Source organism: Phyllopteryx taeniolatus, chromosome 6, assembly GCF_024500385.1.
Source record: "Phyllopteryx taeniolatus isolate TA_2022b chromosome 6, UOR_Ptae_1.2, whole genome shotgun sequence".
Taxonomy (NCBI): Eukaryota; Metazoa; Chordata; class Actinopteri; order Syngnathiformes; family Syngnathidae; genus Phyllopteryx; species Phyllopteryx taeniolatus.
In genome coordinates, this window is record NC_084507.1 from 27933393 (window position 1) to 27957268 (window position 23876).

Below are 23876 nucleotides of genomic sequence, written 5' to 3' on the forward strand. Positions count from 1 at the left end.
AGTGTGTGTGTGTGTGTGTGGGGGGGGGGGGGGGCGGGGGCGTATACGTGGAGTGTCCTAACATGTCAACGTAACGTACTTCCAGCCTGCATTAATCATCAAGAAAGTGTAATTGATCCGAGTTCAGTTTTACCGTGCCCGGTGAACAAAGGTAAACCATTAACACGAGCGCACAGACTGACCTCGGATCAGTATAATCAGGAGCCCGCCCCCTGAGGATTGGAATGTGGGCGGTGTGTTGATTGACAGTTTCAGCGAGCCAATCGCAAGTCAGGTAAGCGCTTCGTGTCCAATCGGAAAACGGCCGAGTAGTTTCTACTACAAGTTTTGCTCAGTCGGGAGAGCAGCAGCAAGAAAACACACACGAGCCTGGACGACTTGCACTGAGCTCTGGAAACCATGAGAACTAAGTGCAGAAACCTCGAAGATGCGAGGTTGAAATCACTTTTTATTGGATACTGCCTTGCATTTAACACTTTTTCCATACGCGTCCGCGCCCAAGAGGGTAAGTTACGAAATGACTTAGCTAATTAGCTCACATTTGTGTCTCGAAGCTTTTATTTTTTTTTCCTTCTCTGCAGGTTTGATAGCTGTAGCCGAACTGACATCCAAGTTTGACATGTTTATTAAAGATCATATTGTTTTATGTTTCTGCTTGAAGTCACTGGCACACTGTAAAACTATGTTTATTTACTACAAACACTACATTTACTGTCCTGTGGTCTCCAACATCATATCACCGTCACTTCAAAACATGCACTTTTCACATTTGTGTAGGTTAAGTATACATTAGTAGAGTAGGATTTTCTTTTTGTTGTTGTTGCTGTTGATCACGTGTTCTTTACATTCTTGACATACTCCTTCATGTTTACCTGCAGCAATGAGTTTACCTTTCCCGCAGGTCTTTTGACTGTCTTTTGGTTACCGTTTGTCAAATAAAGTGATTGAAAGCACATAGGCGGCTGTTTCCATCCACCCGCTATCTATACCGCCTGTTATGGATTACAATTCGTTCTAACTAGCTGTGGTAGGCTATGATGTTTATTTACCGGAGTTGTGCAGTTTAGTAACTCTAATGTACAATTTAAAAAATATTGAAAAAAAAAAATATATATATATATATATCTGCAATGCATAGAACCCGCAATAAGTGAACTGCAAAACAGCTGAGGATGACTGTTTACCAAATTGGGGGTAATAAAAAAAAAAAAAAAGTCGACCCGGCCATTTTACATGTGCAGAGGTAGTATCAGATCCGTAAGTGAGGCGGGCTGGTTCTTGCATGTAAAGGCGTGTGATGAAAGCGTGAAGTTTAACGCCGAACGCTCACATTCTTTCACTCTGTTGTGTTGAAAGAAACTGTCGCTCTCTGGCAATTATAATAGTATAGTATAATAGTCACGCATGTAATCATCTGATTGCGGGATGATGTGTCGCTGTTTGAAAACGCACATAGTTGCCCTGACATCCTGTCATGATTTGATTGCGGGATGCTGTGTCGTTGCGGCAATATCCCGCGGCCGCTGGCTTCCCTGTAGAAGGCAAATGTGGATTCCTTTTTTTTTTGTTTTTGTTTTTTATTTTTTTTTTATTTTTACACATCGCTGTTCTACACTGACACGGAATAAGGGCAATGAAATCGACCCGGCAATTTTACACTTTAGGGGGGAGTATCCGAGCCATATCGATAGTGGGATGCTACCCATTTGGAAGGGTATTATGCAATGCAGGGATTTTGGAGGGGAGAATTTTCTGTAAAAAATAATAATAATAAAATCCTACTGACACATGAGACAGGGTAATGAAAATGTAGTTGCAGGTCCTCCAGGTGAGCATCCCGTCTGCTTGTGCGGACCTGTGAGGACCTGCCAGCAAAGCACAAGACGAAAATATGGATCCACTTTTCTGCAATCGTTCTTCTCAATTTCCCAAACAGGCCAAATCAGGATGAAAGGAGCTCGTGTTTTGTCTGAAAGGGGAAAGATGATTTCGCTAAAGTGACCCTTCCACCGGAGTGAAGTGACCGATCCGTGCTCTGTTGCCCACGGTTACTGTATGTCGCTGTGGCATTTCCAGGAAATCCTTAGGGGGCTCGAAGAGGGGCAAAAACTGAAAAACAGATAAAGAGCTGTGTAGAAGTTGGGGGCTGGGGTGTGTGTGTGTGTGAGAGAGAGAGTGAGAGAGAGGACACAGGGTGAGCACACAAGGTTATCCCGCAGTTTGAACTCAACAAATCTTAAGTTCCCTTATATGGAAGACGAGGACAAAGAATGAAGCTCAGACGGTGACCTGTGCATTTTGGATCTTTGGACCATTCCTGTACCACTTGACTTCTTAACATATTGCTGCCGCCTCCACAAAACCTATCTCTGCGTGATCACCTTGGGAAATATGTATTTACTGTTGCCCACTGATGAGTTAGATCATCTAAATATTAGTGTTCCAGTCTGGTCCGAGTGTTTTTGTCGCAGGAAGCAACAGTCAGATGATGTTATGAATCAGCATGGGGGGAAAGAAGGGAACAAATTCAGCGTTTGACAGTCGAAACCTAAAGACAAACTTTCAGAATAAGTCAGGGCCTACGCCAACGCAGTAGAAAAGTCTGTGACGGTAAATAGCGCCGGATGGCAGCACATGGAAACTATTTCATTGCGCGCTGTTCGCAACCTGCGTCATTTGTCGGCACTGTCGTAAAACAAGGACCGATGGTACGGTGCTTAACAGATTGATCGGACAGCTCGCCGCAACCACACCAATTTTTGCTGGCTCGCTCAGCATTCAGAAATCAACTCATTCATTAACATTCAACCACTACAACCACTCTAAGTTCAGTGAATAACTACATTTGTCAAGCACCGCTATGACCAAGATAAATCATTTCAAAACTTTTTCAACCATTAAATGTGACCTATAACCCGTACGACTCAATTGAATATTTTTTCTTCAGCGAGGGAAAGTAAAAAGAAAACAAAAAAAGCCCCCACCCCCCCAAAAAAAAACGGTAGTCATTCATAATCTTCTCCGACCAGACTAAAGGCCTAATTCCATCTGAAGAAAAACAGCCACCACCATATTTCACTGTAGGTGTAGTGTTCTTTTGGTGATGAGCCTTTGTGCTCCAGGTGCAACAATTAGTTGATTAATTGACAATTATTGTGATAATTAATCGTTTAGAGACAGTCCTCGGAATTTCAGCCTGTAAACACTAAATATTCTCTGATTTCTGTAGTCCTCCATGAAAGCAGACTGCTTATTTTTGTGTTTCGAAGAAAATTACATTACCAGAATCTTTATGTTATGGATGGTTTCAAACTTTGCGCAGTACAATAGTAAATGAACTTATGAGGAAAGTAATGAACATCCAAATTCCCAAATTGTGTGTGATGTTTTACTGAATTAAATGGAATAAATAATTTGTAAGTTGCTACCAAGTACTAATAAAATGTAAATAGTTAATACACTATTGAAATGCTTCTTCTGATTGTAATTACAGTTTAAATGTCTTAATTCTTTTTTTTAATCAATTAATTGTACGCACCATAATGCATTGGATTAATAGTTGTTAGTATTTTTTTAATTTTATTTTATTATTTCTTTGTCAGGGGTTGATTCAATGGAATTTATCAACTTCCCACTTGGTAGAGCAACCGCACTTTAACTGCTTTTATCTGCTTGCTTCTTGAAACACATGGGGAAAACAATTCTTTTCTAGTTTTCAAATCAATGGAAGGGCTTTATTTGTATTGTTTCAGGTGATGGCTGTGGACATACACTGCTGGGCACAGAGTCTGGCACCTTGGCCTCACAGAACTACCCGAACACGTATCCCAGTAACACCTGGTGCAAGTGGAAGCTTCGTGTCCCAGAAGGCCGCACACTGCGACTTCTTTTTGGGGATTTTGACATCGAAAGCAGCTCCGGTTGCAGCAACGGCTCTCTGGTGATCACAGATAAAAATGGGCATCCCAGCCTAGGTACGAAGTTTCACTGGCCGTGTAACTTGACATATCCGTTCCAGCCAAATGGATTTTTCTTTCCCGTGCCGTTGTCGACACTCCCCGTGCCAATACACACAGGGCATGCCGATCCTTTGACACACTGATGTAAGAACCCAACTCAGACGCGCACAAAGTTGTCTTGAAGGCATACAAATTTGTCTCTGTCCCAAAATACGATTGAGAAATATATGATGGAAGTTACGTTGCCAATTGTGTTTGTTACTGGAAACCGTAGCTCCTGAGTCATGACTTTAATATTCTTTTCTCTCTGCCGGGTTACTGTTCCTAAAAGCAGTAACAGTCTACAGCGCTTACATTATTATGATTATTATTGTACAATTTGGAGATCAACCACCCAAAAAAACAAAAAAAAAAAAAAGAACAACAACTAGGGGGTTCAAACTATAATTTTCCAGAATTCAACTTAGTGTGTTTTGCTTTTTTATTTCGCAATGCTGTCATCACAGAATGATCCAGCGATGGCAATTGGGAATAGTGGAATCATAACCATAAAAGTGGAAATTCAATTTCTTGTGGCATATGAAAGTGTCTGTATTGATCAGTACAATCATATAATACATTTAAAAATATATACAAATTATAAATGAGCAATACAATTAATTCAATATTGATGACATACACAAATTATTTGCGCACATGCTAACGTCAACAGCATGCAGCTAAATGCATTTTGGCTTATGACTAGCATGAAAAAGTGCAGAGAAACTTGCCGCCAACAAATAGCACATTTTGATCCTTGTGGTTCCCTCTCCATTATGTGTCTGTCGGGCATCTTAAGAAAGGGAGTAGTTTTTACTTTATTTAAGTTGTATTTAGTTTTAATTACACAGTAGTTAACGTCTCTGTATACTTGTAAGACAGTTACGAATGTTATGTAAAACAAACAAACTGCTGACCTAATTACACTTCACAACTGTAGGGGGAACCCTGGAGCAGAAAAATAATTTACCATAGCCATCCATCCACCCGTTTTCTTTAGCATTTGTCCTCATTAGGGTCACGGTATAGCATGAGCCCATCCCAGGCGACTTTGGGCGAGAGGTCGGGTCCACCCTGGATTGGTTTCCAGTCAAAATACTGCATGTATAATAGAATTCTAATTAAAAAAACAAAGAGTTTCTGTGTGTTCACAGGTCCGGTGTGTGGGCGGCTTAATGCGTCGCAAACGAATATGACACTCGCAAGCAATGAAGTGACAATAACCTTCAAGTCGCGGACACATCGGTCTGGGCGGGGGTTTCTACTGTCCTACGCCACAGACCTCTATCCAGGTATGACTCACATTACATACGTTCGCAACTTTGGATTATTACTATTTTGATTAACATGTTGGTTGGGGGAATTACATCTCAGTAGGACGTGTTTATACATACATTGATAGCCAGTTTTATTTTAGCATTTATGTACATAGATTAACTGCAATTAATAGACACTTAAAATTGGTCCTGGGTCTGAATTTATTGAGTCACAAAATGAAATGATGTAAGCAATTTTGTTGACCATCAAGTAGGCATAGATGGGATGATGAGTCATGTATGTTGTAATAAATTAGTCGGTATCGTATTGGAATGTATTACAACACCCAAAAGATGACAGGTGGGATAGAGTGTCGTCTTCTACAGCGACCTTTATTGCGTCAAGGCAAATATTTGACGTGAGAAAAATCTCACGGCACACCAGTAAATGTCGCAAAAAGTATATCCACTGAAATAATGACGCAGTCTCAATTTACTTAAAAATTGACCTTTTGCAGTGTGAAATGTGGGCCTGTTTAGTTGAACATAAAGAGCTATGAATTTGTCGTCTGAATGGCAACAGGTCCATACACAGGTTTATCGTACCTTCTGCCATTAAGTGGCAGAGAATTTTTATTGTTCTGCCTGTCACTATATGCCGCTGGCATAGACAGGTAAACAAAGATACATTATTTGCAAGAAAGAAATCATAATTTTCAGACCTATTAAGTGAAATTGGATAATTACCTGTGGCAGACTAATGTTCTGGTCTACCGAGTCAAAAGTTTGGACACGCTTACTAGTATTATTGAATGAGAAACTGTGTCCAAATGTGTTTATTTGGTTACAATAATACAATTCATGTGATCATGAGAGCTGCGCAAGTACAAATGTGAGCTGTTGAAAAATGTTTCACGTCATTTGACATGGCTCTGTGTGTTGTTGTTGTTTTTGTCACAGTGTGTGCGCAATTGTTTGTAGTGGGTGCGTATGCGTGTGTGTGTGTGTGTGTGTAACCGCTGATTGGTATTCAGCCTCTGTCGCTATCTTTGCTTGACGTGTTTGCTGGGAAAGCAAGACTCCTCTCAGGATGAATACTAGGAGGCCTCCAGCTTCCGTGTGTGGTTCAGTGAGGACTGATTCTTCTCCTCTCACGACACCGGGACCATCAACGGCTACGTGACAACAGCTATATGACGTGTATTTTTCTAAGACAAAAGGATGTAGGGATTGAGTAGTTTTCCTGCCCCACGCGACTGGTCTGAACAGGAGTCTATACTTAGTCTCCCCGGATGAGGTCATCCTGACTGCGCTGCATGTACCAGAGCTTCCTGTTTTCCCGTGGCTCGTTTGTGAAATCTTGCCATGTCTGGACGCACAAACCGCCGTCTGTTAGCTGAGATCGCACGAGAGGCAGTCGCCGTGCTCGTCAGTCAGCGCAACAAAGGCCTCGCTCATCTCAACACTGATGACCGCTCGTCCCTTAATATAGCAACACTTGCGCCACACTGGGCTATCTCATGTATGGGTTATAAAGGGAGGGGGGTTGTTATGTAAGCCCTTTTAATAAATACTCACGCCTTCCTTTGAATCCAACTCCTCATCAGTTTACATGATTTTCCTCTATCTTGTTTTTGCAGATATTATCTCTTGTTTCCAACGAGGGTCTCATTTTAGCTCGCCACATTTGAGGTTGGTGAATCCTATATGTTTCTCATCTTTGTTCAAGAAGCAGAGTATCGAGAGTCGCTCACGTGTCTTCTGCTTCTCAGTGTTTACTGCCCAGCCGGGTGCAAAAACGTGACGGGAGACGTTTGGGGAAGTTCCGACCAGGGCTACAGAGATGTGAGTATAAAATGCATGCGGCTATATTTGTGGAAAAGTAGTATTTACCCTCTAGTGTTGTGTGTCATGTGTCTTTCTGTAAAAGCTGGCATTATTCCACATTTTTCTGTGTTGCTGATCACACCAAACACCAAATGAGGTGATTGAGTTGACATGGCATTTTTTGGGCATTAAAAGGAAGTATCAGAGCAGTAACTGTGGTGGCACGGCCACCTGCATGTAAAAGAATGCCTTATTTGAATAGCGTGGTGGGAGGTTTCGTGCTTCTCTTGCTCTGTTGTGTTGAAAGCAATTGTCCCTATCCAATTATTTTTACATCACACCAGACATTGGTTAATGACATCATCACACATCTAATTGATTGCAGGATGCCATGCCTTTTTTTAGGTTCTGTGTCATTTCTAAACGGGTCCAATGTTGTAACTTTGCCGGATCTTAAGTGGTTTGTGATTGACCTCTGCCCGCTCTGCCACAGACGTCGGTGCTGTGCAAGTCCGCCGTGCACGCCGGAGCAATGTCCGACAGTCTCGGAGGCCGCGTGAGCGTGAGCCGTGGGAGGAGCCTCACGCTCTACGAGTCCACTTTTTCCAATGGGATCCTTTCTAAAATGTCCGTAAGCTGCAGTTGTTGACATGGTGTAAATACTTTAAAAACGGACTTTCTTGTGAACGTTGACCTATCTTTTCGGACAGGGGGTCGTTATCTGAAAAGAAGCTGGTGTTCACTCAAGGTACAGCCTGATGGCCTCAAATCACATATTTTCATTCTCAAGTGTGTTACAGTTTACAAACATGATTTCCTGGCCGTCTAAAGTGGCTGTTTACAAAACTTTTCAGCATATCGTAATGAACTACTTCCAGCAGTCCATCCATTCCTGTGATTGCTCAACAGAATGTAACAACATCCTGGCGGTGCACGGTTTAAACGCCTCATCTTTTGGAGACAAAGAGAGCCGAGAGCACAAGATGTCCTGGTCCACCAGAAGCGTGCATTCTGAACACGAGGGGCTCGTCTGGACCGCGCAGTGGGATGATCCGTCGCCCTGGGTGGAGTTTGGACTCCCTGACAAAAGCTCTATAACAGGTGGGATTGAACCTGATTCCGTTTTGCAAACTAGTTGATTGCGTTCCATTTGCAAATGTCGAAATGCAGCACTGAGGAGCTGCTGTATGTAAAACAGGAAGCGCTCGTTAGTGAGGCTTCCCATTTGACGGACCACTCAAAATCAGAACAGAGGTGCTTCTACTTTCTCATTCAGACCATGTGGCAATTCAGCCACGATTTTGACCGTGAAACTGACAAAATGTGAAGTGAATCCACATTGTTGCACTTCTCTTTTTCCAGGTGTGATCACAACCGGATCTAGCGAGAACCACATCAAATCCTACGTCCTCGTTTTTAGCAGAGACAGAAAGAACTGGAAAGTTTACAAAGATGCTGTCAGCAAAGAAGAAAAGGTTGGGGTTGAAACAACATTTGCGGAGAAAATATCAGTCGGCAACCTTGTTCTTGTGGCTCTTATTTCATTTTCCTCACAGGATGAAGAAAACATAACTCTGTCTCTCTATCTAACAAGGTGTTTGAGTCCTATGCGGACGGTCACCTGAGGGTGGTAAACAGCCTTTTTCCTCCCGCCGTGGCTCGCTTCATCCGCGTGCGGCCTCGGAGCTGGGGTGGCCGAGCTTCAGCTCAGCTCCAAATCCTGGGCTGCCCCTTCAAGGTCACGCCGAGGTCTCGCTCACCTGAAGGTAGTGGATAGTGTCGATCTTTATCTTGTGTCTATCTTTACCTGAATTTTCTTCACCTGACATTCTTTGCCTGACAGAATCTCTGCCCGGCAAATCTAATGCAGTGACTCCAAACACATCGCCCGCTCCCACAGAGGGCTCCGTTTTAGTGGAGTCCAGGCAGAGTGAGTGCGTCTACGATTACTTGTTGTACACTGGCACATTTGGATTCAAAGTTATAGCAAGAGTACAAATGACTTACTTATACTTTGCAGGATCCAGCCAACCAGTCATCATCGCAGTGGGACTGGTCCTGGGTCTAATCATGTGCTTCGGTTGTTTGTTGGCTGGAATCTGGTGGAAGAGAAGGTTTGCTTTTTAATACACTTTCACGCTTTCCTCAACTAGTGGCCTAGGGCGTTTATTGGCTCAATTGCAGAGAGTACGAGTCATTTATTAGAAAGCAGACTTTCCACAGCTAAGTAATTGACTTGTATATAACACTAAGTGGTTAGCTAGTTGGAAAGTATGCCTCACAGTTCTGAGGTTCTCCTCGTGTTTGCGTGGGTTTTCCTCAGCTTCCTTCCTCCTTGTGAAAATATGCATCTTAGGTTAATTCCGTCAGTTGTCTATATATCGCTTGTTGTCATCAAGGCTCTAGATGAGCTCGCGCCTATCACAGCTGACTTTGGAGCAAGACTGGTACGCCCTGGACTAGTCGGCAGCCAATCGCATGGCACATATAGACAAACAACAATTCACACTTCTAATCACACCAATGGCCAATTTCGAATCTTCAATGAACCTATGGCCTGCCGCACATCGAGCGACTTGGCCAAACGTGACTAAAGTGGACCGTTGCGCAAAAATTCTAGTTGTGGACTTCGACTGTGCATTTTGATAGTCGCGGTTCTAGAAAGCGACACATTTAGACAAATCATATAATAATACTCGCAGGTATATATTCTTTGTCATTCACGAAAAATAATTAACACTATAGCATTTTACTGAGTCACTCACAGTAGGAGTAAAATAAGAAAATTCTTCTTTTTTCATGTCTGCATGACTGTATTATATTGTACGGTGTCCCAGTGGCCAAGGCGAGCACTTCACATGAATTGGATTGCAGCATGAAATCATGATGGACAAACTGTTAAATTCTTCTTCTACACTCGTTTGTTATTACGCTGTGTTTTTATAAAGTACAACATTTAAAAGAGCTGTTTTTCCTTATTAAAATAACAGGCGGCTGGAACGGATTAAAGGCAGTTCCATTCATCTCAATGGGCAAAGATGATTGAGATCTCAGTGTTTTGAGTTACCAGCATGATTACTGAAGGAATTAAACTCGTATTTCTAGGCGCCACTGTATTTGTGTATTTTTGGAAAGGCATTGTTTATAAAAAGCCGGCATTTTACCGCCCTCACTTCTGTTTAAGAAGGCAGGACGGGGAAAGCAGCACTTGTCCCACCCTGTTGTGTGTGTTGAAAGTACTTTAAACATCGTAACAAACGCTGGCGCACACTGTTGATGAAATGAAGTTTTATGTAGGAGGAAAAGGTGGATAAATGCTGGTCTACTTGTAACGAATGACGCAGCATTTTTGTGGGATCCCCATAGAGAATCGAGGCACGGCGCCACATATAGTAGCTGTATAGAATCAAGAAACTATGTATTTTGTCAGACATTGTAATGTTTTGTGCTCTGTTCCATGCAGGAAAAAGGCTTCCCAAATGAAGTACTCCGTGCCAACAAGTAAGTGTGCTTCTCCCCTTAACTTGATGCCAACGTTGTTTATTGGGGTTAAAGCGTAAGCGTGACTGCTGTGTGTTCAGCAGGTTGCCAGAGTTTCCAGGTGAAGACTCTCCCGTGTCCTCCCTCAGAGCTCATCTCGTACCCTCTGGAGCGACATATCCACGACGACCTCCCGACCCCCACACTCAATGGTGAGAATGATATCGATGATGCATTTGTTTGTTCATGCAGCGATATTCAGTCCTTTTTGGTTTGGCCTTTGGGATTCTACTGTTGATTCATGCTTTCCTTCATTCAATTCTCCCCGGTGTAAGCAGGCTAAGGGTCGTCACAGCGGGCCTCTCAGCCCTTTCCGCGGGCCGTCCATTCTTTGGGCCGTCACCCAGTCGCTGTATAAACATTCCTTTCTTTGACCCGCGGAGCCTCTCTGAAAGGGACCGTTTAATTGGCGCTCGACAAAGGCCGCTCAGCCCGAGCGCCCTCGCCTCCCACTGGTCCTCCTTGCAGCCCCCTCATCCCCCTCCCCAGAGAGGGGCCCCTTCATTGAGAGTGATAAACAGGACGGCGGGGCGACGCTAAGACAAAACGCCATCCGGCGCAGCCTGTCTAATTAAAACAGCTGTGGGATTGTGGCTACTGGAGCTCTTGAGGGGCGTCTAGGCCCCCCACACCACAGACTAGGCAGAAGAGTGGACTCTTAAGAGGTTGAAGAGTTAAATGTGTGCTGGAGACATTTTGATAGTGGCCTGGTAGCTAATGAAGATCAATGTTAGTCTGTACTGTACAAAGACATCCTGAACATGTCAGTTGGACTCAGATTTAAGAATGAGGAGATACTGTTCCACCCTCGTCCTCTAGGCGGTGGTAAAGCACAACACACTGGGTGGCAACTGACAAATACAGCCAGCTTTTTTCACTTCGTGGGTAATTCAGTTCGAGTTTGGCCTCAATTCGAGTATTTTCATTCATTGGTTCCTTCTTTTGTGGCAATTGGTTTTGTAGTATTTAAACCCACCCCTGAAATCCTGGCGTGGGAACAGCAGTCAACGGCGAAGTGCCAGACGTCTATTTGAAGAGCGGGCACTATTTGACCATATAAGAAACTAACTGACCAATCAACAATGCTATTCAAAATTATGGCAAATGTCTGTTGGAGGGTTGTTGTTTTTTTAAACACAAATTTGCAACCAAAAGATAAAAACAGGTCAAGGTGCAAAGTAAATGGTACCACACCATATCCCCACTAACAGTAGTGGGGAAAGACCAATACTATCAGTACGTTGTATCATAATTTATGTCAAGCCAAAGTAGAGTAGTTTAGAGTTTAGTTTAGGGGTGGGCAATGTACGGTCCGTGGGACACCGCCTGGTTCTTTAATCAGGCCCACAGAGCAGACATAATTCAGATTTCCGAGTCCTATAATATTTGTTGAATTCATTTAGCATTTAATTACGTTGTTGGAATGTAGTTATTCATTTTTATCATTTATATCATTAATTGGTTAATTTATTGTAAATATATATTAACATAAGATATCATTTTAACATTTGCTTTCTATTAAAAATGAAAATGATTTTTAATTAAATATAAATTAAAACATTCACTGCCAGCCTTCCTAGTTAACATGGATATTTGACTTCTAAAGCCGTCAATGGCAGTGAATGTGTTCAAACAAAATATTTTACACACACATTTGAACTTTGGGAAAAAAAATAAAAAATCTTACCTCATTTAAAAACACCACACCACATCTGTGTTTAGCGATTGTCAGTCTAGCTGGAAGATGAGCGTCGTTAAACACAATATGTCCTCATCTTGAATAATCAATCGCAGGGCAAGGCACTCATCTATAATGTGCAGTTAAGACTCCACACTTGAATCCATCCGCGAGACTGTTCACATGCCTCAGTATGTGCTGCTGTTTTGATTAGCAGCCAAATGGGCGCAGCAATTAACACTTTAGTTTCTCAACGATAGTGATTACGGACTGACGTAGTGCATTTGCTAATTTTTTTAAGAGGCGTGTAGTTGAGTAAGGAATTTATTTACTGTAGCTTAAGTGCATGATGACTTGAGTATTTGGAATAGGTAAACACATGATGAGATATGCTTTGGATCATGAGCTTCTCCTTTTGATAGATAATTTTTCTGTTAGAGCCAATATGAAATACCAAGATTCTGTTTTGTTTTTTTTAAACCATATTTTAAATAAAGTGGTTTTTTTTTTTGTAGACTATGCGCAGCCCGCCATTGGACAGAAGGTGGGCTCTACATTTCGGCCCGGCTCAAACGAGGGCTACACGGTCCCGTTTATGTTCAACCACTACGACTCCCCTGGCAACCTGCCAGAGTATGCAGAGCCGCTTCCGCCAGAGCCCGAATACGCCACCCCGTTCGGCGAGCAGGAACCTTCCCCCTCAGCGGGGGGCCCTCACGGCAACACGCGCGGCCCCCCCAGTAGCTACGACTGCCCCTCCCACAGGATGCTCGACAACGGCTACTGCACTCCCGCCCTCCACGCCAACGCACCACGACCTCCCAGCGCCGTCTACGCCGAGCCAAAATCATCATGTTACTCTTTACTGCAGAGGTACGAGGAACCTTTGTGAGAGGAACTCTCAAGAACCGGGATGGACTGGGTTGTCCAAAGTGGACTAAAGCTGACACAGCGGAATCTCCAATGACGCAAGTCCCCAAAGTGGAGCTTGACATGGGAGCCGTATCACACTGCTGTGTATCTGAAAGGAGAACAATGTGTAAATACACTGTTGCACAAAGACAATATGACCATATTTCATGTATTTTTATTATTGTTGATGAAAGGTTGTTTTGGTCACAAGCTGCACTTTTTTTTTTACAGATGCAAAAACAACAAACGACACGCAAAAGTATTTAGTCACCTTTTCTTCCAACAAATGTGATTAAATGGGATTGACGTGGTGGACATGTACTGTACGTTACCACCAGGTGGCTCTAGCGAGCTCTAAACGTCTAACAAGTGGACTGGACAGTGGCTAGTACAGTATTGAGTGCAACATGCTTAATATGTTTCTTAATGGAATATTTTATGACACATAAAGGCACAATTGACATGTTGAGATTCTATGTTGTACCTGTGCTGCAAAAAAAAAAAAAAGAAACAAAAGATTGTGTGACACCCTTTTTCAAGTTTTTTTTTAACATAAGAACGCAACAAATGTTTCCTTTACACAAATACATTTAAACACAAGATAAACAATTGTGAATTTTATCAACTTTTTGGCACAATGTTGGTCTTAAATTTAAGATTCACACATTTAATTAAAAATAAACTGCTTTTTTTTTGTCAACTACAGCTGTTTCATCAATTTTGTTTTATAACGCAACTAATGGTTGCACAAAAAGTGCTTAATTTGAAGGTCACTGTAGTGTCATTTGGTCAACAATAAAAGGGGGAAACATTTCACTTGTAAGGCACGACAAAGCTATTTTGCTTGTGAACACAATGCATCACTGGTCATAACTTTAGGTACATAATAGGTTTTAAAACACTTTCAGTATGATGCAGTGCAGTTCTACAACCACAGTAAAAAAGAATATTGACAAATGAATACAAATACAGTATTGAAGTCCAAAGATTGTGCTGGTGTCACTAACAAAATGTCCTGTAATCATACTGTATTCTTGCTGATACTGAGCAGCGATGAAGCTGGAGCTCATCCCAGCTCATGTTTGGAAACAAGTTATTTCCAATTAAAGTAGGAACTGAACAGCGGAACCTCCAAAGTCACCATCATGAAACCTTAACTAAACAAAAGTAAAAAAAGTGAAACACTAAAATGAAGTCAAAAGATTTTCTCACTTTAACCGGTTTAAAATTCCATGACATCCCTTCTTAATATAAATTGGACAAGAGTTGTACTGTAAACCCACATTTATCATGGATACGTCATCCCAGACCGAGCCACAATAGGTGAAAATCCACAATACAGAGAAACTATATTAAAAAAATATTTAACATTTTATACTGTTACCCCTACCACAGGTTAACACATTTAAACTTATAAAACACATTTAAAACACATTGTAAAGATATTTGAGCACAAGAAGTTGCAAATTGCAAGCGTAAAAGTAAAATACTGAACTTAATGTAGTGTCTGTGTGTTAGATATGCGCCTTTAAGAGGCGGGACCTGGTGGGGTAGCGTGTGATGTCAGCGAGTCTGCGTGGGAGTGTCTGGGCGTGAGCTGTGGCTGGCAGCAGTTCCTGCGTAGGCGTGCTCATTGTGTTTGTTTTACTGTTCTCCCGGCGTTTAACAAACGAATGAAAAGAGCATCGGCTGTGTGACTTTGGAGGTTCCACTGTATTCGATAGTGGAAGGTCAAGCAATACTTTCTTTTGCCTGACAAATGTATTTTGGCAACAATTTGGTGTTGCAAAACTAACTCACTCTCCACTGTCGTGAGTGACTCCCTCATTTGTGCTTGCTTCTTTGGCAGGCCCCTCCTCCGCAGAGTAGTGCACCACAGTCTGATGTCTGTTCCGGGAAGGCGCGTCTTTAAAACGCAGACCGCAGTCCTCGCACGCGTACGTCAGCCTTGCGCTCTCTCCCTCCGTCTGACACTTGCTCGTGTTTCCGCCAAGCAGCGTGAATCCAGATTGACTCCCGGTCTGCGACGACGTGCCGCTGTCGGGGCCGTGAAGCGTGTTCAGAAGACCGGCGGGCGGATAGGCACGAGGACGCCCGAGTGGCGCACCCGCGAGCCCCGCCTGCTCCGGGGCCAGACCGTGAACCGTTTGGTTGTGGAAGCGGATGCCGGAGCGGTTGGAAAAGGCTTTATCGCAGATGTTACAGACGAACGGCCTCTCTCCGGTATGGATGCGTATGTGAATCTTGAGGGCTCCGGATTGGGTGAAGCACTTCCCGCACTCGCTACAGCGGTAAGGCTTCTCCCCCGTGTGGATCCTCTGGTGGGCTCGGACCCCCGCCAGGTGGGGGAAGCCCCTCCCGCAGAAGCCGCAGGAGTACGGCCTCTCGCCCGTGTGGATCCGCCTGTGGATCTTCAGAGCGCCCGACTGGCTGAATCCCTTGCCGCAGTCGCAGCACGTGTACGGCCGGGCGCCCGTGTGCACGTGGAGGTGGATGCGCAGGTTGCTGTGCGAGTTGAAAGTCCGCCCGCACTGCATGCACAGGAAGCCGGACGGCTTGTGGGTGTGCTCGGCGCGCTGGTGCTGCAGCAGCTGCGAGGGTCTGGAGAAGGACGCGGAGCAGTGCATGCAGGGGTGCGACGAGGCGGCCATCGCCGGGCGGCCGCGTTCCTCCGCCCCGCGCTGGTGCGGGCAGGGCTGGAAAGACGCCAGGCAGGGGAAGGGAGGTGGAGGGCACGGCAGACACGTACTGATAGGGCAGTGGTGGTGGTGGAAGTGGTGGTGCGTGTGGCAGAATGCAGAGCAAGGGAATACGGAGGAGAGGCGGCTGAAGGAGGACAGTCTGGATGGAGGAGTTTCCGCGTCGGGCCTGCTCTCAGATGAGCCGCTTGGTTCGGGGCAGCCGTCAGCTGAGCTCAACGGAAGAGAATTGCGGGTGCCGGCGGTGGAGGTGCCGCGCTCTTTTGGAGCTTCTGAGTGCAGAAGTGAGTACGAGGCTTGTCTGGGAGAGAACGGGCAGCCGGGGCAGGTGCAGACATGGTGCACATCTAGCACACATGACAGGCAAAGGATTACACTTTATTAATGACTTAAGACAGTAATCCTCAAAATGTGGTACTCTGGTTCCCAAAAAAATCAATGAATTAAATGTTCCAACTGTGCATTATATAATACAGTGGCTTAGAGCTGCGGTCAGGCCGGCCTCCAGTCGAAAAGACAAAGTCAAGCCAGCCGCCACAACCATTGTTCACACTTCGTATTGCGGTAACGCGCTGTTATCTTGCGGGGCAGACAACTCTGCTGCACTCTTCACATATGACTTTGTGCTTCACGCCAGTTAACCACTATGTCTCAGTGCACGTGAAATCGCTCCTCTTTTTAAAACAGTGAACCCATAGTGGAATTTTTCACAGTGACGGAGGAGTACACAGGACATAAGAAACACACTTTAGGTGTCATTGTCTGCCAATAGCCCAAGATAAAACCATCTCATTGAATAGAAACAAGCTCAGGGCTTCCGCTAATTACAAAAACTACATTCAATGTCACTTTAAGCCACGTGCTTTTTGCAGTCTTTTGTTGTTGTTGCTGTAATTTGTTTCACTTCCGGCATCTTCGTACAGCTTACTTCGTGATTGGCTAATAATAGGTGTGACGTACTTGACGTCATAGTAAAGGCGTTTCCTGAGTGTCTATAAATAAGTGCCATCTTTTTTTTCTGAGTCTTTATTTAAAGTCTTACGTTGAACTATATACAAACGTCCATGTGTAAGCAATTGGTCGATATATGTTATGTTTTATGCGTCCCACGTCACAACGACGGCAGACGGAAACAGTCACGAGCATGTTACAGAGGCTGAAAATCACTCTTAACACACCGACTTAAAAAGCACGTACCGTCTATATGCTTACTTTTCCTCAGGGCTGCCTCGGTCTTGTCGTGCATCGGTCGGGCTCGTTGTTGGAACGTGTCGCCTCCTAACGTGCTCCACGCGTTCATGACGTTGGCCTGCTCCTTCGCGGAGCTCCCAGAAGACGACGCCAGGAGGTCGCCGATGAACTGGTGCATCTCCATCCAAGAGCTGAGTTCAGGCTGGATGGTGCATCACGGACCAAAATGACTGTCACTAGCTAGGCTAGCAAGGCTACTTGTTTTGCTAGGATGAAAAGGTACTTACAATGTCGTGATTCTTGTCCTTGTCCATCAGTTTACACCCACACACGATTGGATTCAAATCGTACACTTTGCTTTAAAATAAATACAGGAAACGCGACTACTGAAATTATATAATACATTTTTATGGAAGTATGCGTATACTCTAGCTCAACATCGCTGGCTAGTAGACGTCGCACTTCCGGCGTTTGTGACATGACCGGAAGTCAACAGCAGTCCAAAATGTGACGCACATATTAAGAAATACTATTATTATATACTTTGAATACATTATCTTATGAGGTATTATGAATAATATATTGTCAAGGCAATAGATTAATAATAATTAATAATAACAGCCTATAACACATTAAATAATTCTGGTCTTTGGAAAGGCTATTTGGGAATGGTCATAATGTGGCTTTTCGGTCTATATTATGTCAAGCCATTTCAGCATTTTATGGCAAGAAATTTATCTTGTTAATACACATAAAAATTATACTACAAAACAATATTTGTTGTAGTTGGGCCTGTAGTTGGTTCTGCTGTTTGCAGTTATAGGTCAAATGTCATTTTCAACAAAATTCTTTCCCACAAATCTTTATTTGTGTTAAGAAGTCAGTATGCATTGAACGAGATTCAACCTCAAACAAATGTTACTTTAAAATACCACATGCAATAAAATGCAAGTCCCAAGCACTATTCCTGAGTAGAGACTACATCAGATGGACAGATGGTTTTTGTGATCATCAATAAAATACGTACCTGTAGGCTATACTGTATGCCTGTGCTCCGTAACCTCTTTCGGAAGACTCTGGTTATTTTATATTCATCTTACTTACATCATTCACGGCACTGTCTAATTCAATCTAATAGCTAAAAAAAACACCTAACCTTTAATTCCACACTAGATCAATTAAAACTAACCAATTATTTCTAATTGCATACTCAATGTGTGAATTCTCTACTGAAAAGGAGAAGCCCGTGATCCAAAGCATACCACATCATATGGTAAAAAAAATCTAACTGCACTTACTTGTATGACAACTTTCCAATCATTCACACAGAGGAGTATTTACTGCCATCATAAAACTGTATTGCATTTGCAACCCAAGTAAAACATCACAATATACATGCGTCTTTTTTCTTCTTTTCAACATTTAGTCATTTTAAAGCAAAAGGAAACAAACATGACGTTGCTGCACACAACCATCATTTCAAGTATTGCAGAATAAGAACCCAGTGTTTATTTATTTAAATTTGCCTAACACATTGAAAAGGGTAAAAAAATAAAATTAAAATAAAAAAAAAAACACTCCCCGCGATTTTTACAAAATAAAAATATTCTAATATGCCAAAGATAGGAATGTTTTTAATAAAAGAAAATAAACATTTACTAACCAAAACAATAGCATTGCTGAGGAGAGAGAGTCTGGTGGCTGCAACCATTACATTGTATTATTGTCTCTTTCGGGTTTGTTTAAGCACATGCTTAATTACGAAAAGTCAACCTCCGTTTTAATTTCTTCCTAAGGCTTCTGTGATGAGTCAGGAGATTGAGGCTCAGTTTTTACTACGGAGTTTGTTGTCGTGAGATCCATAACACAGTCGCTCAATTCTTGTATCTCCGCCTCTCCCGACACCTCACACTCCATTGGCTCACTTTTAAACACAGGAGAAGGAACGTTGGATTGCGTCGAATTGGATGCTTTCTTGGATAAATCCATCGGTTCACACTCTGCATCTTGGATAGTACGCCACACGCCGAGCTGTTGATCAGCTGCTAAATTTTGGACTTCTGGGACTGCCTGTGAGATCGTGGGCTGGAATGTCAAGCCCTCTGCAACAAACAGGACGAGATTAGCTCCGGGTGGCGGGATTTTGTCAAGGGTGAGCTTCCAACAGCCATCCGAGGAGGGGATGTCCCCTGTCCCGACTTGTAGAACAGCGGGGTCGGTGACAGGTGCAGCAGTGTTGTTTTGCACATGGATAGGCTCAGGGAGTGCTGGTGCTGGATTCCGTGTGTCCTTTGTAGTGGGAACAGTCTCAAGATTTTTTTTCTTCAATGAAGGGTGTTTCTTTGTAGCAGTCTAAAATAAGACAAAACATCTGTTTAATAAAGGGAGATATGAAAAATTAACATTGTTGTCCTTCAAACGGGCACAACCTGTCAAAATTAGCTTTATATATATATATATATATATGTGGATACGATGACTACGTTTATCATTTAGAGTCTGAAAGTAAATTTATTTTGAAAATCAGGCGCATCAGCCTGTGCCCCTGTAAACGTCAAACCGCTAGTTTCTGTCATGTGATGAAATGAAAAAGTATGACTGCAAGCCATCAGAAATTGTAAAAACATTTTTAGAGAACTTCTTAAGAAAGGGGAAAAGGCCAAATGATGACACAAAAGAAGAGCCTACAACTTTCATAATGGAGAAAACTGGGTTTATGATACAATTTCAGCAATCCTACCTAAATACAAGCACCAAGATACCCTAATACCCCAAGACAGGACCGGCTCATTAAAGAGAAACTAGCGCACGGCTCCCACTTATTACAATAACTGAAGCGTAGATGCAGGTGTGCAGATGTGAGTTTTGAAAGACAATCTTGCATGACAGATGACCGACGACTGACTTGTGGAAGAGTGATAGTGGGGAGAAATTTGTCTGATTTAGTTATGGTAGATTTCCTTGCCAATGAGAAGAATTTCATGGTGGAGTTGGGTGTCATCTGTGCAGCAATAATAGTTTGTGTTATAGTTCCAGAAAATGAGAACAAGGGAAAGCAAGTAATGATGAAAAGGAGGGGCTCTAGTACAGTAGCTTGAGGAACACCAGTGGTGATGGATGGATTTGAGCGACATAAAAACTGAAGAAGCTGAATACAACCAAAGAGATACAATTCAAACTTTTAAACAAAGTAGATACATTCAAGGTCTCCGCCTGATAATCAATTAGTTGTGTATAATTAATTTATTAATTAATTAATCTTGTCACGTAACAAATGAGGTGCAACCAGCAGAGGTACTGTTAATAACAGTAACAATCAATTAATTCAAGAATTTTTTTTTGTAAATGTCAAGTGTCCAAACTTACCGCAGGTTTGGCGGGTTGGGGTTTTTGTCCACACGTCTTCAAGTGGCTGTCATAGTTCTGCTGATGGGGAAAGCCCAATCCACAGCTCTGACAGAGGCAGGGAGAGTTGCCAGCATGCCCGCCCATGTGAGACATGAGCAACAAGGCCGAACGGAATCCCTTCCCACACTCGGCGCATTTGAGGACCCTTTGGTGAGCCCCGCCGTGTTTCTTCAGCTCCTCATTGGTGCTAAAGCTGAGGCCACACTCCAGACATCGGATCTCGTCCCCTTTGACGTCACAGCTGCCCCAACAGCCAGTGTCCTTCTTATGTTGGATGAAGTCCACCTGACAGGAAAACTCTCTCAGACACGCCACACAGTGGATGCGCCCTGGTTCACACTTGTGCTGGCGGTAGAGCTTGGCTAGGCGGAAGTGACACCGGCACCTTATGCACGTGTAAGGCAACAGGCCAAGATGGGAGAAGCTGTGTTTGAGGAGCAAGTTCTTGTTGCTGAAGGTCTCGGAGCAGTCGGTGCATTTAAAGATGCGGTGGCACGCCTTCTTCTGGTGGCGCTTCAGAGATTTTGCTTGGGAGAAATGGCGGCCGCATTTTTCACACACAATCTCCGGCAGGGCTCTGTGCAACTCCACATGATGCTCGCAGGCCTTCAAGTTGGTGAACACACGCTTGCACAGGTCGCACTCGTAGAACTGCTTCTCAAAGTGGGTATTGGACAGGTGGTGCTCCAGAGATTTGGGCGAGGCAAACGACACGAGACAGATGCGACAGTGCGGACGATCCGCTTTGTTTTGGCCGTGCTTGCGCAGGTGGACGCGGTAGTTGTGGATTTGCGAGAAGCGCTTGCCGCATTCGGCGCAGCAGTACGGGCGCGCTCCCGTGTGCAGGTTCATGTGGTCCAGCAGTTTGAAGTTGGAGGGCAGCCGCAGCCCGCACACACTGCAGACATAGTCGCCTGAATTTGTCAAGTCTATAAGAAAAACAAGGAGTGGTGATGTGAGATTGTTGCATTCTTTTGTTCATGACAATATAAATGATTATTTTGGGGTTACGTGCAAATAAATTCTTTATGCTCTGTGAAAAACATCTGATATTATTGCAGTTTAGTAGTGACCTTATTATACTACCCCCTGGTGGGCAAGGCTCATACACCAGAAGGAGCAGCAGATTGTCCATTGAATTAAAACCCTTGTGTGGTGTTCATATTTTTGTATTTCAGCCACTATCTGTGGGTTTGAAGGAAATCTGGGATTAAAACCCATAAAAATTTATAAATGGACTGAATTGCATTGATATGTGGCTTAATCCCACCTCTGGTCAAATGTTTGGGAATATGAGATCAGAAGATGTTGGTGCTTGAATTTTGCAACAAATATTGCAAACTTCAGAACACAAAATGTCCACACACTCAGGTATGTAATAGAAAAGTGTTGAAAAAGTGTTCTGATACATGTTGTTCACAGGAAATGAGCCAATATTTGTCTTCATTTTCCATTCATAAGAAATGAAAACGGATCCCAAAGATCCAAACACCATACAAGAGACACTGTGATTCTTTACGTTTTACTTGACCACATTACTGACTCGAGGATACTGTTTACTTAACACTATGCAAGACAAATTACTGCAGTAACTAAAAAAAAAGCCACTGGGTGAGTTTCACTCAGCAAACACCATCCTGTTACTTTATTTACAGTAGTTAACTTTCTTTTTACACTTATTACTGATGTTGAAATGTTACTTTAAAAACTGCCTGCCGAGTTAACGGCGGTTGTATGGTGGCGACAGTTTGAGCCTGGGACTACAGCTTGTAATGAGTGACGTCATGCGCGCTGTGATCACAACATCTATGATCAAAGCGCCCTCATAATGGACAAAGAAGACTCTCATCTCTCTCATCTACCAACAGATTAAGGATTGGGCGAAGAAAGCTGTGGTGCATTTTGATTGGAGATTTTGTTTGTTTTTTTATTATTATTGTGTTTTGTATACAGTTTGTGTATGTCAAATTGAACAGTTTGTTGTATATGTCTATTTGTATTTGCTTTTATTTTACCTTGTTTAACTCTGCTGTCTGCAGCCAGGTTGGTATTAAAAAAGAGAATCTATTCTCATTTGCCTTAACTGGAGAAGTAAAGGTAAAATAAAAAATAAAAAAAATAAAAAAAATTTGCACTTCAATAAGGTTTCCATAATTGTCAAAGGCATGCCCTACCATTGTCGAGCCCGTCTTCATCATCATCGTCCTCCTCCTCATCTTCCTGGCAGACCACCGAAACATCGCTGTCATCGGAGTCGCTGTCCTCCAGTGGCTCTTGGGGCACTGGCGGTTTGGTCCCATCGCCTTGCGAGGGGGTCGCCAAGCGACCGGTCTCCTGTCCACTATGTGATGGCTGTAGCTGTTGACATGGTGGCGACCGGAGCACAGGAGACGCACCGGCCTGGCGCGCAGGAGACGCAACGGCTTGGAGCGCAGGTGACGCAACGGCCTGGAGCGCAGGAGACGCAACGGCCTGGAGCGCAGGAGACGCAACGGCCTGGAGCGCAGGTGACCCAACTGCCTGGAGCGCAGGTGACCCAACTGCCTGGAGCACCGGTGAGGCGCAGGCCTGTGGGCCTTTGAGCTGCCCTTTGACTAGCTGGCTTTCTCTGGGGAGGTCAGAGGTCGGCAAAGCGGGAGAGGGGCAAGATGACAGTGAGTCGTCCCATGACGTGGAGAGACTTTCCTGAGGTTGGAGGATGTCGGGAAAGCCCAACTCTGTCAGTTGGATATCAATTGTGTACTGTACGGACATAGTGCCAGCTGGGGAGTGAACACAAGCAGGATGGTGGTTTAATTTCGTTAAAAGTACGACCCTTATACATACTTGCTGTAAGTCTTTAGCCGCACCTGTCAAACAGCTAGACGGGTGTTAAATCATTCGAACGTGGCCTTTCTTCCACATTTGCTTTGTTGAAAACATCCTTCGAATTCCGGCAAGAGTCGCCTTCAACGGGGCACGCCGCTCACCTGGGAGGAAGACTCGCTGCTCTCGGTCCACGATATAGTCAGTTTTACTGACTAAACGGCAGAACAAAACAACTATAAGTCCTCCGTGGGAATAACAAAACGAAGCAATTACGGCGAGCGCTTAACTCACTTGGCCGAGTTGGGCAGCAATGAAAACAAATACGGTACCAAATCAACCACAAAGGCAGGAAGTCGCCGTGGAAATGACAGCGCGCCTGTTGTTCCGGAGTGGTATTACACGTCATAAACGTCTTCACAGGGCGTTACATTTGTTTGTCGATGAGGTCGTTCGAATTACTTCTATGTGGCTTAATGAGGACCCATTGATTAATTATCTACGCCGCGTGTCCTTATTGTGGTAGCAGGTGACCGTAAAAAAATAAAATAAGAGTCGATGA

The 23876-nt window shown here is 43.7% G+C and overlaps 3 protein-coding genes across 6 annotated transcripts; 1 reads left to right on the top strand and 2 right to left on the bottom strand.

Annotated features, from left to right (window-relative positions):
* The first annotated feature begins 60 nt into the window (after positions 1–60).
* Positions 61–13914, top strand: si:dkey-34d22.1 (discoidin, CUB and LCCL domain-containing protein 1). Of its 3 annotated transcripts, none has more exons than XM_061775428.1 (15): positions 61–505; positions 3753–3974; positions 5153–5290; positions 6895–6946; positions 7027–7099; positions 7575–7708; positions 7792–7829; positions 7991–8182; positions 8444–8556; positions 8676–8847; positions 8925–9011; positions 9102–9195; positions 10545–10582; positions 10666–10773; positions 12815–13914. In XM_061775428.1, exons 1-15 carry the CDS (start codon positions 400–402, stop codon positions 13189–13191), a joined length of 1944 nt encoding a protein of 647 aa, XP_061631412.1. In that variant the 5' UTR covers positions 61–399; the 3' UTR covers positions 13192–13914. The 3 variants fall into 3 exon arrangements, with proteins under 3 accessions (XP_061631412.1, XP_061631411.1, XP_061631413.1); XM_061775427.1 differs by having other exon boundaries at positions 62–505; positions 10663–10773; XM_061775429.1 differs by lacking the exon at positions 61–505 and having other exon boundaries at positions 3832–4103; positions 10663–10773.
* si:ch211-79k12.2 (uncharacterized protein LOC568844 homolog) lies at positions 13371–17599 on the bottom strand. 2 transcript variants are annotated; one of them, XM_061775431.1, is made up of 3 exons: positions 17389–17599; positions 17123–17303; positions 13371–16257 (listed from the first exon to the last, which is right to left on the bottom strand). In XM_061775431.1, exons 1-3 carry the CDS (start codon positions 17413–17415, stop codon positions 15008–15010), a joined length of 1458 nt encoding a protein of 485 aa, XP_061631415.1. In that variant the 5' UTR covers positions 17416–17599; the 3' UTR covers positions 13371–15007. The 2 variants fall into 2 exon arrangements, with proteins under 2 accessions (XP_061631415.1, XP_061631414.1); XM_061775430.1 differs by having other exon boundaries at positions 17108–17303; positions 17389–17598.
* Positions 17600–18578: 979 nt separating this feature from the next.
* Positions 18579–23704, bottom strand: wu:fe05a04 (zinc finger protein 135). The gene is made up of 5 exons (XM_061775426.1): positions 23609–23704; positions 23359–23529; positions 22684–23271; positions 20468–21438; positions 18579–19453 (listed from the first exon to the last, which is right to left on the bottom strand). Exons 3-5 carry the CDS (start codon positions 23261–23263, stop codon positions 18893–18895), a joined length of 2112 nt encoding a protein of 703 aa, XP_061631410.1. The 5' UTR covers positions 23264–23271; positions 23359–23529; positions 23609–23704; the 3' UTR covers positions 18579–18892.
* Between the last annotated feature and the right edge of the window lie 172 nt (positions 23705–23876).